Genomic DNA, 14,509 nt, shown 5'->3' on the forward strand with positions numbered 1-14,509 from the left:
AACATGAAAGGAAAATTGGATTGTGTATTGATAAATTTTAGAGTCAAACTGGCCCTCAACCCTCCCCAAACATGCACAAAGCCTCCTCCAAAAAGTCTTTTGTAAGTGTGCACTAATGCATTTAAAAAAAATCCAAACAGGAATCTGATTTCTTAATATTTGACAATGCCACATGCAACTGATTCTTTAATTCAAGAGACAAGGCTATAAGTGATTCATTCTTCTCTAGTCCATGAAACACTAGCTTGTACCCAGCACCCTGGAACTTCTTCTTGGAACAGCACATTGGGTGTACCTCCATCACATGGACTGCAACGATAGAAGAACACAGCTTATGACCAACTTCTTGAGGGTAGGGAACAAATGCTGATCTAGCCAACGACACCCATATCCCCCATGAAAATTTTTAAAAGTCCTTCAGACTCAGCTGAGTAGTAGTTCAGGAATGCAATGCAAATTTCCCACACCAAAAAGCCACTGCTTTAACAATGTAGACAGGGATAAATTGGAGGTCATCACCATTGATGACAACCTTCTAACAGTTACACTGGCTGATACTTTGGATTCAGTCTGAGGTTTGCCTTTAGGCAAACAATCTCATGGCATCTACAGACATGAAAAAGAAACAGACAAACCTGCCTCCAAAAAGCAAACCTCACATGTTCTGTACATGTATTAGAGTGTGCACTTGTGTGAACGAGAGAACTGTCCTGGATTACATAAATGACACAAACAGCAAGAGTAGCCGGTACCTTGTTTCATTTCCTTACCAGCGTAGCAATTGATGTAAGTGGTGGAATTTCTAAGATTTTGTCCACATTGTTCCAAGTGAAATCCACCATAATGTTACTCTGGGATTCCAATATTGTATTCTCCAATACAGTGGCACCAAACAAATCATACTGTGCATTGCCCTTCGTTATGACCTGAATCAAGGCAATAGGCCATTACACATAATAACGTAATATTTCAATGCTTTTCCCCAAAGTAAACATATTTCCCAACATATATTTTAAGACACTTTCGTAATCTCAGAACTGGTTTCTTACTTCAGAATCCTGAGGACTTGAAATGCAATATACATGTACAAGTCTTTGTAATTGTGCCCACAATCTTACAATCTAAAGTCTTACTTAGAAAAAAAATCAATAAAAGCCACAGAAACAATAACTTCTATGCTGTCTTTAACCTAACAAAAAGTCCAAGTCACAAAATGCAATATGAGGTCTGACAGTCCTACAGCATATATTAATACAATGAGAGGGAGATAGAGAGATCTGGGGAAGGAATTCAAGAACTTGGGACCAAGGCAGTACAGTAACAGCCACCAATAGCGGATCAACTAAAAACAAGGTGCTCAAGAGGCCAGAATTAACAGAGCACAAATGTCTCAGGGTTGAGGGTCTGGAAGAGTTGATGATATAGGGAGGAGCAGGGCCACAAAGAAATGTGAAAGTTGAGCAAAAGGATCCAAAACAGAATTTAAAATAAAAGTAGGAAAGTGTGCACCCTCAAAAATAAAGAGACATTCCAGGTTTGCAGCTAAAATGGAGTGTAAACCTTAGAGTTTGGAAGCTTGGTGATGACGAATGGAAGATAGAAAGGAAAATAGTTAAGGTTGATCAATATTAGATGCCTGTCAAACAATGCCTCAAAATTTAAAATTCTCATGTTTATTTTCACATTCCTTTCTGGTATAACACACCTGATTTCTGTAATTTCTTCCAGGCTTATAACCTTCTGAAATATCTACATTCATTTAATTCTGTACACCCAGACATGTTTGATTTTGATTTTTCAACTATTGACACCCAAGCTCCAAGCTCAAATTCCCTCCACAAACCTTTCTGCCTATTTTTCTTCCTTTAACACATTCCTCAAAACCTACCTCTGACTAAGCTTCTAACCATCTGCTCTAATATCACTTTGCCCAACCCATGATTACTGCGTGGGTTTCTGTCAGGTGCCCCGGTTTCCTCCAACTATCCAAGAATGTGTAGGCTAAGTGGATTAGCCATAGTACATGTGGGTTTTGGAATAGTGCAGTGTTTAGTTTTGCTTTATACACTTCTGCGAAGCAACTCAAGTTATCTTACATTAAAAGATACTAAATAAAGATAACATACTGATTTATCTCAGAATTTTATAGGATTTATCAAAGCTATACACAACTGATGGGGAGCACATGGCGGGGGAAAGAAAGTGAGTGGAAATACTTACAGCAGAACAAAGATGTCTGTCTTTATGGGCAGTCTTCAACTTTTCTACGCTTGTGAAAGAATTTTTGTCAAAAATTGGTCCTAAAAGAATGAGAAATAATATTTTGAAAATAGTATTCAAACAGAAAATAATTCTTTGCATTTGCCCACTAAAAAGTGACAAGACAATCATTGCATATATTCAAGTCCCTTGGCAAGACTGAAAAAGAAAACAAGCACATAGGGAAGCTTTACAACAGTTAGTGTGAAGAAATGGAGCTCATTGATTTGTTCTACATTATAGATATTGGCCAGTTTGTGATGCAGAGTGATGCCAACAGCGCAAGTTCAATTCCTGCATCTGCCGAGGTTATCATGAAGGACTCTCCTTCCCAACCTTGCCTGAGGTATGATGACCCTCAGGTTCCATAGCATCATTTGTCTCTCTCTTGCTAATGAGAGAGCAGCCTCTTGGTCCTTTGGAAATAAAGTGACTTTTTATATATAAAATAATGGTCACTGGAGCATGGAAGCCAGGATCCAGTGCAACCTTCATGTGGTGCTTTATTAAATGTTAAAGGCTTGTCACAGCAAGGTGCACAGGCATTAAATCCTCAGTTTAGAGTCATATTACATTGTATCCTTTTTTTTAATATTTGTATTACGAATTCTAATTCCCACATTTTAAGACAGTGAAGTTTTCAGGTTTGGATTTCATCTTTCCATGAATAATGATTGAGATAATGTTTAATACAACTCTTTATAAAAGTACTGTTTTGATATCTTACCAGTGCATGTAACTATATGGAAAACTATTGATGTAATCTCTTTCCCGGTATTCACAGGTTCAGCTCCTAGCCAAACAGTACCTTCAGGATCAGAACCATCGCATCTTACCCACAGCAGAGGAAAGGCAGTTGATGTACTGCAGTTGACCACCTGGGCCATGTGTGGATTATGGGCCAAGGTGTACCAGGAAACCAACTGTCTAAAAATAGAAGAAAAATAAATAAGCATTAGAGATGGAAAAAAGCAGCATCAATACCACATAGATGAATTTGAGATGTCAATCTCAATCTGGTCAAGCTACAAAACAGGACTACTTGCATGCCAAGCAAGATAAGTAGCAAGTGGTTGATAGAACTATGCAATCCTACAATCAAAGGATCAGATCGAAGCTTTGAAGTCTTGCTACATCAGGTCATGAATGATGGTGGACAGTCAAACAACTCACTGGTGGCGGCGGTTCCACAAATATCCCTATTCTCAACAACCATTCATCAGTAAAGCAACAGGAGTTATCAACAGTGCAATCAAGCAGTGCATGCTCAGAATAACTTGCTCATTCATGCCCAGTTTGGGTTTCACCAGGGCCACTCAGCTCCTAACCGTACAGCCTTATACAACATGGACAAAGGAGCTGAATTCCAGAGGTGAGCTGAGAATGACAGCTCTTGACATCAAGGCTGCAACTGATCAATTGTGACATCAAGGAGACCTAGCAAAACTGAAGTCAATAGGAATTGGAGGAAATCTCTTTGCTGGTTGGAATCATAGCCGGCACATAAGAAGATGGCAGCTGTGGTAGTTGAAAGACAGTCACTCAGCTCCAGGATATCTCTGCAGAAATTGCTCAGGGTAATGTCCTAAGCCCTTCCAACTTCAGCTGCCTCATCAATGACCTTCCCTCCATCAAAAGGTTGGAGGTGGGGATGTCCACTGATGATTTTATAATATTCAGCACCAATTGCGACTCCTCCGATACTGAAGCAGTCCATGTTCAAATGCAACATGTTCTGGACGTTATCTAGGCTTGGGCTCAAAAGTGACAAATAATATTCAAGCCTTATGAATGCCAGACAATGTTTACAAGTGCATGTCAGAGACCAGGAATACTGTAGTGAGTAACTCACCTCCTGACTCCCCAAAGCATGTCCGCCATCTACAAGGCACAAGTGTGAAGGAGTACTCCCCACTTTCCTGAATGACTGCATTTCCTACAACAGTCAAAAAGCTTGACACCATTCAGGACAAGGCAGCTTGTTTGATTCACACCACATCCACTCTCTCTATATGTACCATATATAACATGCACCACACAAGTTTGACATTGTACACTTTTCACTGCACTCCTGTACTCGAGCACACGTGACAATAAAGTTTAAAAAATCAAATTTGCCAAAAGTTCTTTGGCAGCACCTTCCAAAACCATAATCATTTCCATTTAAAAGGACTAGGGCAGCAGAAACATAGGAACACCACTACCTGCAAGTTCCCCTTCAAGCCACTGACCATTCTGACTTGGAAACAGATTCTGTTCTTTCAGTGTAGCTGGGTCAAAATCCTGGAACTCGTTACTTTGCTAATTACCTTGCCTTCATGACAGAGAGGGGTAGAGGTCCAATGTCTTCTTCCAACTTGCTTGATGTTAGATTGCTGGTTTCATTAATACAAGAGTCTTCCAATTGGTCCTCATTAACTTTAAGTGACTGCAAGTAAAGAGAGTACAGCATATAGGCAAAGTAATTGAAATAAATACATAAACAGCACAGCAGCAAAGCTCACCAAGGTGAGTGCATCCGAGTACAGGTAAGGAATCAAATCCCCCACAAGAAATACCAAACTCAATCTTCAGGTGTGACCATAAACAATGACCATGAATGTGCTATACAACTGGAGAAAGGGATCAAAGCTCAGCCAGTCCTTTTCTTGTCGGACATTGGATGAAGGGTCACCAGACCTGAAACATTAACTTTTTGATTTCTCGTCACAGATGCTGCCAGACCTGCTGAGCTTTTCCAGCAACTTCTGTTTTTGTTCCTTTTCTTGTCGGATGTTCAAACATGTCAAATTACTGTAATAGGAAGCAATCTTACTTCTCTCTAAAATTGATACTGGGGCTAGTTCTAACATTTTGTTGATCATTGCCAGGGTTGAAGGTTTCAGCTGTAGGGTGTGGCTGATTGGCTGGGGCTATTTCACCTGCAGAGACAGAGGGGTTATCTTGTAGAGATTTATAAAATCATGAGGGACATAGATAGGGTGAATAGCCAAATATCACCAAGGTAGGGGAGTCGAAAACTAGGAGGGCATAAGTTTAAGGTGAGTGGAAAAAGATTTAAAAGGGACGTAAATGGCTCCAGGCACCTACCACCCTCTGTGTAAAAAACTTGCTTTGCGTATCTCCTTTAAACTTTCTTCCTCTCACCTTATTATTTGACATTTCCTCCCTGGGAAAAAGACTCTGACTACCCATGCCTCTCATAATTTTTTATACTTCTCTCAGGTCATCCCTCAGCTGTGATGCTACAGCAGAATTCAAGTTTGTCCATCCTCTTCTTATAGGTAATATATCTAATCCAGCCAACATCTCAGTAAACCTCTTTTGCATCTTCTCCAAATATTTCCTATACTGTCACAACCAGAGTTGCACCCAATACTCTGAACACGACTTACCAACTTATATACTCAATGCTCTGATCAGCCTTCTTTATCACCTTATCCACTTGTGTTGCTCCTTTCAGGGAGCTGCAGGTTTGATCCCCCTGTGTATCAATGCTCCACAGGGTGCTACCATTTATTGTGTATTTTCCTCTTGCATTTGACCTCCCAAAATGTATCACCTCACACTTAGAGTCATAGAGATGTACAGCATGGAAACAGACCCTTTGGTCCAACCCGTCCATGCCGGCCAGATATCCCAACCCAAACTAGTCCCACCTGTTTGGATTACACTCCATCTGCTTTTTCTCTGCCCAAATTTCTAACTGATCTATATCCTGTGAATCCTTTGACAACCTTCCTCACTATCTGCACCTCCACCTATTTTCATGTCGTCTGCAAACTTACTAATCAGACCAGCTACAGAGGAACCTCAATTATCCAAAGGACATGGGTGGAAAGATATCATTTGGTTAATTAAATTCCGGATAATCGAGTGCTGGATAACATAGTTTAGCCAAATATCGGGACCATTCGATTTTGCCGGATGATCCAATATTTAGATAATCAAAGTTCCTCTGTACATTCTTATCCAAATTCTTTTTATATATATATATATAATATATATTACAGACATCAGAGGGTCCAGCACCGATTCTTGTGGAACACCACTGGTGACTGACCTCCAGTCAAAAAAACAAACCTCCATAACTACCCTTTGTCTTCAATGATCTTCGTTGCGACCTCAAAAAAACTCAAACAAACTTGTGAGGCAAGACCTCCCTGCACAAAGCCATGCTGTCTCTCCCTAATAGGTCCAATTGTTTCAAAATGCAATTTAATCCTGTTCCTAAGAATCTTCTCCAATAATTTCCCTACCATTGGTGCAAGGCTCCTGTATTATCCCTGTGCCCTTCTTAAAACATCTTCTGGGTTCTCATCTGTGGTTAAAGAGGATACAAAGATCTTTACCCTTCTGTTAATTAAAGCAAATACCCAGAAAAGCTCACTTCACCTTGTAATCCAGTGAAATACGAGTGACAGAGAACTCCCAAATTCCACTATTTAAAGAATATAATATCAATTTATTTTTTAAACTGTAAAAGCGAATATTAAACATCACCTATTCACAACTCTAAGCCTCCCTTTCTTACTGATTATCTGACTCCAACTCTTTAACAATATGCTGTTTCAATAAGACACTTATTAAAATAACATCAACTTAATTTCAAAACCACACATCTGCCGTCGTCTTTGGTACCTGTCTTCTTCCGGCTGAAGATCTCCCTGGGTCATCTTCTTTCTTTTTACTATGAATACATTTCATTGATAGAGAGTGTTGCATAACTTCTTGGGTCTCTTTCCAATTTTCAAAATGTCTGCAATTTTATATCCCCATCATTGGACGTTTCATTGGTTCAACGTTAATAATACAACAAAATCAAACTTGATTGAGTTTTAGTATCCTGGGGCATAATTAAAACTAATTGGTTAAATTCAAATTGTTGTCAAAACAACAATCAAAACTCAGGTATCCATTTCACAGCCAAATGTTACATATCTTCAATTTTCCAGTCGACCCTGGGACTGCCAACTAATCATATACACAGATGTTTGTAAGCTCTCAGTTCAGAACAGTATTCACTCTCTCTTAAAGGTACAGTACACGCCTTCAACTTGATAACAATATTGACATGCCCTTGAATATCAACACACCCCTCTCTAATCTTACCATCATCCATGTCCTTCTCACTGGTAGATACTGATAAATAATACTCATTAGGACTTCACCCACTTCCTCTGGCTTCAAGCATAAATTTCCTCCTTTGTCCTTGAGTGGACCTACCCATTACTTTAACAAGTCTCCTAACTACCACACTACTAACAGGTATTTCTAACAGATTGTAGGTGATTATTTCCAGCCCAATCAGCAACCAAACTGGCCTATGGCAAAATTTCCAGCACTCGCTTTTAAAAAAATTGCTGCCGTTGGCAGAAAAACAATTTAAAATTTGAAGAAAGCAGCAGCTTAAAACAGAAAGGAGATGATGGAGGGATGAAAACGAAAATGTTCACCCTAAATAGCCAAAAATTTCAAGAACATGGAAATGAAGCATCACTAAGAAATGGTTCTAATGCAAATACAAATTTATGTAACAATTCCTTTTCACTTGCTTGTGTAGTGAGAAGATGAAGTCCATAGTCTTCAAATCAAGTCTTTCCATCAACTCATCCTTACTCCAATCCTGAATGATGACTGACCTCAAACATTAAGAATTGGAAATTGATTACTGGCATAGGTATGAATTAGAGCCTCCTGCATAAAAGTCTCAATAAATAATAGAATAACACTTTACTTTAAATACTTACTGCTCTCTCTGCTATGAAGATGGGCACATTCTTCTTCCAGAAAGCTTGCAAGGGACTTCTGTTCACTTTAGTTACAATCTGGACTTGAACATCATCCTAGGAGGTAAACCAGAAAAAAGGCCAAAACTCTCAAAATAAATCTTGCTTTCAATTGTTTGCACAGTGAGTACATGCCCTTAGGGGGATAGTGCAAGGTCAAAGCTCAACGGTGCTCTACCTTAATGGGCAGAGCAAAATGACACAATATGGGCACAAGCATCTCAATTACATTGTGAAAGGCAAATCCCTAGTTAATGGAGTGGAGAAAGTGGAAAATAAGTCGATAGGAAGTCACTGCAGATAGCAAATACAACAATGATCCCCACAGTAATTTGTCGAGGGAGAATAAAACAAAGATCTTTAGAAAAGAAAGTTTCAAAAAAATCTATTCCCTTAACTGTAATAGATCAGATTGAAGTGCAAGTGTGCCACACTAAACTTTGCATGGGCGCTCACTGTAAATAGCTTTGAGAAAACTGCCCAGGAAGTTTCAATTGTGTAGGATGGAAACATTGTTAGGACTGCAAAACTGTTGAGATTAAAAAAATAATCTTCCACGATGAACATATATATCTCCAAAGACCTATTGAAGGATATTGGACAGCAATCTGGCCATTCAGATGAGTTAGGAGAGGCCGTATCAATGGAATTTCATCTCACAGCACCAGGTTCAATTCTAGCCTCGGGCGACTGTCTGTGTGGAGTTTGCATATTCTTCCCACGTCTGCATGGGTTTCCTCTGGGTGCTCCGGTTTCCTCCCATAGTCCAAAGATGTGCAGGTCAGGTGAATTGCCTGTGCTAAATTGCCCATAGTATTAGGTGCATTAGTCAGAGGGAAATGGGTCTGTGTGGGTTACTCTTCGGAGGGTCAGTGTGGACTGGTTGGACCGAAGGACCTGTTTCCACACTGTAGGGAATCTAATTAATTTTAATACTTCATCCTCACTAACACTCAGCACTGGTGCCCACCAGGGGTGTGTACTCAATCCCCTACTGTACTCACTGTATACCCATGACTGTGTCGCTAAATACCAGACTAATGCCATTTACAAGTTTGCTGATGACACCACCATTGTTGAGCTCGACATCATTGCTTAAGGTTGTGAATGATGCAGTGAGTAGAACCAAGCAAACACCAGACTATTGAGCTGGATATTCACCAATGAGTGCACAATGTTCAGCACCATTCACAACTCCTTAGATGCTGAAGCAGTCAATGTTCAAATGCAACAAGATCTGGACAATATCCAGACTTGGGCTGACAAGTGGCAAATAACATTCGCACCACACAAATGCCAGGCTATGACCATCACCAATAACAGACAATCTAACCACAACCCCATGACATTCAATGGTGTTACCATCACTGAATCCCCTATGATCAACATCTTTGGGGTTTACCATTAACCAGAAACTAAACTGGACTCACCTCTTAGACAGAGTGGCTACAAGCGCAGGTCAGAGACTCAGAATATTGCAGCAAGTAACTCACCTCCTGATTCCCCAAGGCCTGCCAGCCAGCTACAAGGCAGAAGTCTGGAATATTCCCCACTTGCCCAGATGAGTGCAGCTCCAACAACACTTAAGAAGCTTAACACCATCCAGGACAAAGCAGCATGCTCTGTTGGCACCACACCTACAAGGCGCACTGCAAAATATCCCAAATACCCTCACAGTACCCTCCAAACCCATGACCACTTCCATCTAGAAGGACAAGGACACTACCACCTGCAAGTTCCCCTCCAAGCCACTCACCAAACTGACTTGGAAATATATTGCCATTCGTTCACTGTTGCTTGGTCAATATCCTGGAATTCCCTCCCTTATGGCGTTGAGTCAACCCACAGCAGGTGGACTGCAGTGGTTCAAGAAGTTAGCTCACCACCACCTTCTCAAGGGCAACTAGGGACAGGCAATAAATGCTGGCCAGCCAGTGACACTCACAACCCATAAAAAATTTAATTTAGGAAAAAGAAGAGGTACTGGGGAATTAAAATACTCAAATTTTGCAAGGAGATTACCTCGTACAGCACGGGTTCCTTTAACAACCCTTTGTTTTCTTGGTCACAGAGTCTGTAAGGAAAGAAAATGCATTGAAACACAATAATCCTTGATTTTTTTTACTGATTTAAATTCAGCCTTGAATATACCGAAAAAAAAAGCCATGAGTTTTTCAAAGTGCTCAAGAAAAATATATTCCAGTGAAAAACAAGGACTGTAAGAAAAGGGGTAATCCGCCATGGGTGTCTGAGGAAATAGGGAGGCTATCAAATTGAATGAGAAGGCAAAGAAAGTGGCCAAGATCAACGGGAATCTAGAAGATTGGAGAGCTTTAAAGGTCAATAGACAGCCACAAAAAGAGAAAAAAAAGATAGAACATGAGAAAAAACTAGTGCAGAATATTAAGACAGATAGCAAAAGTTTCAATAAATATATAAAACGGAAAAGAGTGGCTAAACATTAATCATTTAGAGGATGAGAAGGGGCATTTAGTCATGGGATATGATGAAATGGCTGATGCATTGAATAGATATTTTGTCTCGGTCTTTACAGTGGAGGACACTAATAACATGCCAGAAATTGACAAAGAGATGAAGATAGGTGAGGACCTGGAAACGATCATTATCACGGAAGAGGTAGTGTTCAGCAAGATAATGGAGTTGAGGATAGACAACTGGCCCTGATGGAATGCATCCCAGGATACTAAAAGAGATGGCTGGAGAAGTAGCAAGTGCACTTATGGCAATTTGTTTAGAGTGGCATGGTGGCTCAGTGGTTAGCACCGCTGCCTCACAGCACCAGGTTCAATTCCAGCCTTGGGCGACTGTCTGTGTGGAGTTTGCACATTCTTCCCACGTCTGCATGGGTTTCCTCTGGGTGCTCCAGTTTCCTCTCACAGTCCAAAGATGTGCAGGTCAGGTGAATTGCCTGTGCTAAATTGCCCATAGTATTAGGTGCATTAGTCAGAGGGAAATGGGTCTGTGTGGGTTACTCTTCGGAGGGTCAGTGTGGACTGGTTGGACCGAAGGACCTGTTTCCACACTGTAGGGAATCTAATTAATTTTAATATTTCATCCTCACTAACACTCAGCACTGGTGCCCACCAGGGGTGTGTACTCAACCCCCTACTGTACTCACTGTACACCCATGACTGTGTCGCTAAATACCAGACTAATGCCATTTACAAGTTCGCTGATGACACCACCATAGTCAGTCAAACAGTTTCTACCCTACTGTTAGAATACTGAATGGACTCACAAACTCTTAGCGCTCTCCTGTACCTGTATTCTGTTTTTGCCGCTGTTTACTTAATATTTACTTACCTATGCTATTTAACTTTGTGATCTGCCTATATTGCTTGCAAGACAAAGGTTTTCACTGTGCTTTGGTATACGTGACAATAAATTCAATTCAAGGAAGGAATAGCAAGACAGAAATTGTCTGGTTGGGCAGATGCAGCATGAATTCATGAAGGGCAGGTGATGCTTAATTATTTTTAGGAATTCTATGAAGACATTATGAGCATGGCGGACAACAGGACCCAGTAGATGTAGTTCACCTACATTTCCAAAAGGCCTTCGACAAGGTGTCGCAAAAGAGGCTGCTGCATAAGATAAAGATGCATGGCGTTACAGGTAAAATATTAGCATGGATTGGGGATTGGTTAACTAACAGAAAGCAAATAGTGGGGATAAATGAGTGCTACTCTGGTTGGTGATCAGTAAAAGTAGTGTACCTCAGGGATCAGTGTTGGGACTGCAATTATTCACAATTTACATAGATGATTTGGAGTTGGGGACCACGTGTAGTGTGTCAAAGTTTGCAGATGACACTAAGATGAGTGGCAGAGCGAAGTGTGCAGAGGACTGTGCAACTTTGCAGAGGAACATAGATACTTTAAGTGAATGGGCAAAGATCTGACAGATGGAATACAATGTTAATAAATGCGAAGTCACTAATTTTGGTAGCAATAACAGGAAAGAGAGCTATTGAGAATGGTATAAAATTGCAACATATTGCTATGCAGAGGGACCTGGGTGTCGTTGTGCATGATTCGCAGAAGGTTAGCCTGCACGTACAACAGGTAATTAGGAAGGCCACTGAAATTTTAGCTTTCCTTGTTAGGGGGATTCAGTTTAAAAGCAGGGAAGCTATATTGCAACTGTACAGGGTGCAGGTGAGGCCATTCCTGGAGTACTGCATGCAGTTTTGGTCTCCTTACTTGAGAAAGGATGCACCGGCACTAGAGGGGATACAGAGGAGGTTCACTAGGTTTATTCCGGAGTGGAAGGGATTGGCTTTTGAGAAGAGACTGAGTAGACTGGGATTATATTCATTGGAATTTAGAAGAATGAGGGGAGGATCTTATAGAAACATATAAAATTATGAAGGGAATAGATAAGATAGACGTAGAGAAGTTGTTTCCACTAGCAGGTGAAACTAGGACAAGATGGCAGAGTCTCAAAATTAGGGGAGCAGATTCAGGACAGAATTGAGAAGTTACTTCTTCACTCAGAGGGCTGTGAACATATGGAACTCCCTGCCCACTGAAGTAGTTGATGTTACTTCAATAAATGTTTTTAAAGCTAAGATAGATTTTCTTTTGAACAATGAAGGAATTAAGAGTTACGGAGTGTGGGCAAGTAACTGGAGATGAGGCCACGAGAAGATCAGCCATGATCTTATTGAATGGTGGAGCAGGCTTGAAGGGCCTACCCTCCCTTCCCCCTGCCCACTCCATACCCCCTCTCCCACATAGATCTTCCCCCCTCCTCCTCACCCGCTTCCTTCTCCATACCTCTCTCCCATACATCTCCCCCCTCCATTCTTCCTCTCCCCATACATCTCCCCCCCCGTTCCCCTTCCCCCCTACCCCATTCACCTTCCCCATTCCCCTTCCCCTCCCCCCTCCCCATTCACCTTCCCCATTCCCCTTCCCCTCCCCCCTCCCCATTCACCTTCCCCATTCCCCTTCCCCCTCCCCCTCCTTCCCCCTCCCCATTCCCCTTCCTCCTTCCCCTTCCCCCATCCCCCTTCGCCCTCCCCATTCCCCTCCCCATTCCCCCTTCCTCCTTCACCCTCCCCATTCCCCTTCCTCCTTCGTCCTCCCCATTCCCCTTCCTCCTTCGTCCTCCCCATTCCCCTTCCTCCTTCGTCCTCCCCATTCCCCTTCCTCCTTCGCCCTCCCCATTCCCCTTCCTCCTTCGCCCTCCCCATTCCCCTTCCTCCTTCGCCCTCCCTCCCCATTCCCCCCCTCTCCCCCTAACCCCCTTCCCCCCTCTCTCCCCACCCCATCCCCCCAACCCTTCCCCCATCCCCCCCTCTACCCCCTCCTCCCACCTCTCCCCCCACCCCCTCCACACTCTTGCCCCCACCCCCTCCACACTCTTCCCCCCACTCCCCCGCTATCCCCCGCTCCCTCCCCCCCAACCCCCTCCCCTGCTCCCGCCCCCCCAACCTCCTCCTACCCTCTCCCCCCACCCCCTCCACACTCTCCACCCACTCCTCCGCTACCCCCCACCCCCCTCCTACCCCCACACCCCCCACCTACCCCCACCCCTCCCCCCACCTACCCTCTTCCCCCCACCCCTCCACCCCCACCGACCCTCTCCCCCCCACCCCTCCCCCCCACCTACCCCCTCCCCCCCACCGACCCTCTTCCCCCCACCGACCCTCTTCCCCCCACCCCCTCCCCCCCACCTACCCCCCCCACCTACCCTCTTCCCCCCCACTTACCCTCTTCCCCCCACCTACCCTCTTCCCCCCACCTACCCTCTTCCCCACCCCCTCCCCCCCACCTACCGTCTTCCCCCCACCTCCCCCCATCCCCTCCCCCCCACCTACCCCCTACCCTCTCCCCCCACCCCCTCCCCCCCACCTACCCCCTCCCCCCTCCCCACCTACCCCCTACCCCCCCACCTACCCCCTCCCCCCCCACCCCTCCCCCCCACCTACCCCCTCCCCCCTCCCCTCCCCACCTACCCCCTACCCCCCCACCTACCCCCTACCCCCCCACCTACCCTCTCCCCCCACCCCTCCCCCCACCTACCCTCTCCCCCCACCTACCCCCATCCCCTCCCCCCACCTACCCTCTCCCCCCTACCCTCTCCCCCCACCCCCTCCCCCCCACCTACCCCCTACCCTCTCCCCCCACCCTCTCTCGCCCCACCTACCCTCTCCCCCTACCCCCTCCCCCCTCCCCCCCACCTACCCTCTCCCCCCCCACCTACCCTCTCCCCCCACCTACCCCCTCCCCCCCCACCTACCCCCTCCCCCTCCCCCCCACCTACCCTCTCCCCCCTCCCCCCCACCTACCCTCCCCCCCACCTACCCCCCTCCCCCCCACCTACCCCCCCCCTCTCTCTCCTTTCCCCCCCCCCTCTCTCTCCTTCCCCCCCCCCTCTCTCTCCTTCCCCCCCCCCTCTTCTCTCTCCTTCCCCCCCCCCTCTCTCTCCTTCCC

The 14,509-nt window shown here is 44.2% G+C and overlaps 1 protein-coding gene across 5 annotated transcripts in view; it reads right to left on the minus strand.

Moving 5' to 3' along the window:
• The window catches only part of zwilch (zwilch kinetochore protein), a 69,994-nt gene that overhangs the window by 52,269 nt on the left and 3,216 nt on the right, over positions 1 to 14,509 (minus strand). For all 5 annotated transcript variants that reach the window (XM_072565370.1, XM_072565369.1, XM_072565368.1 and 2 more), the window contains exons 2-7: positions 10,071 to 10,122; positions 8,010 to 8,105; positions 4,569 to 4,687; positions 2,987 to 3,186; positions 2,221 to 2,300; positions 771 to 926 (exon numbers count right to left, since the gene is read on the minus strand). In XM_072565370.1, the coding sequence (XP_072421471.1) occupies positions 771 to 926; positions 2,221 to 2,300; positions 2,987 to 3,186; positions 4,569 to 4,687; positions 8,010 to 8,105; positions 10,071 to 10,122 (703 nt within the window). The remainder of the gene's footprint in view (positions 1 to 770; positions 927 to 2,220; positions 2,301 to 2,986; positions 3,187 to 4,568; positions 4,688 to 8,009; positions 8,106 to 10,070; positions 10,123 to 14,509) is intronic.

The sequence above is a fragment of the Chiloscyllium punctatum genome, chromosome 48 (genome assembly GCF_047496795.1).
Source record: "Chiloscyllium punctatum isolate Juve2018m chromosome 48, sChiPun1.3, whole genome shotgun sequence".
NCBI lineage: Eukaryota > Metazoa > Chordata > Chondrichthyes > Orectolobiformes > Hemiscylliidae > Chiloscyllium > Chiloscyllium punctatum.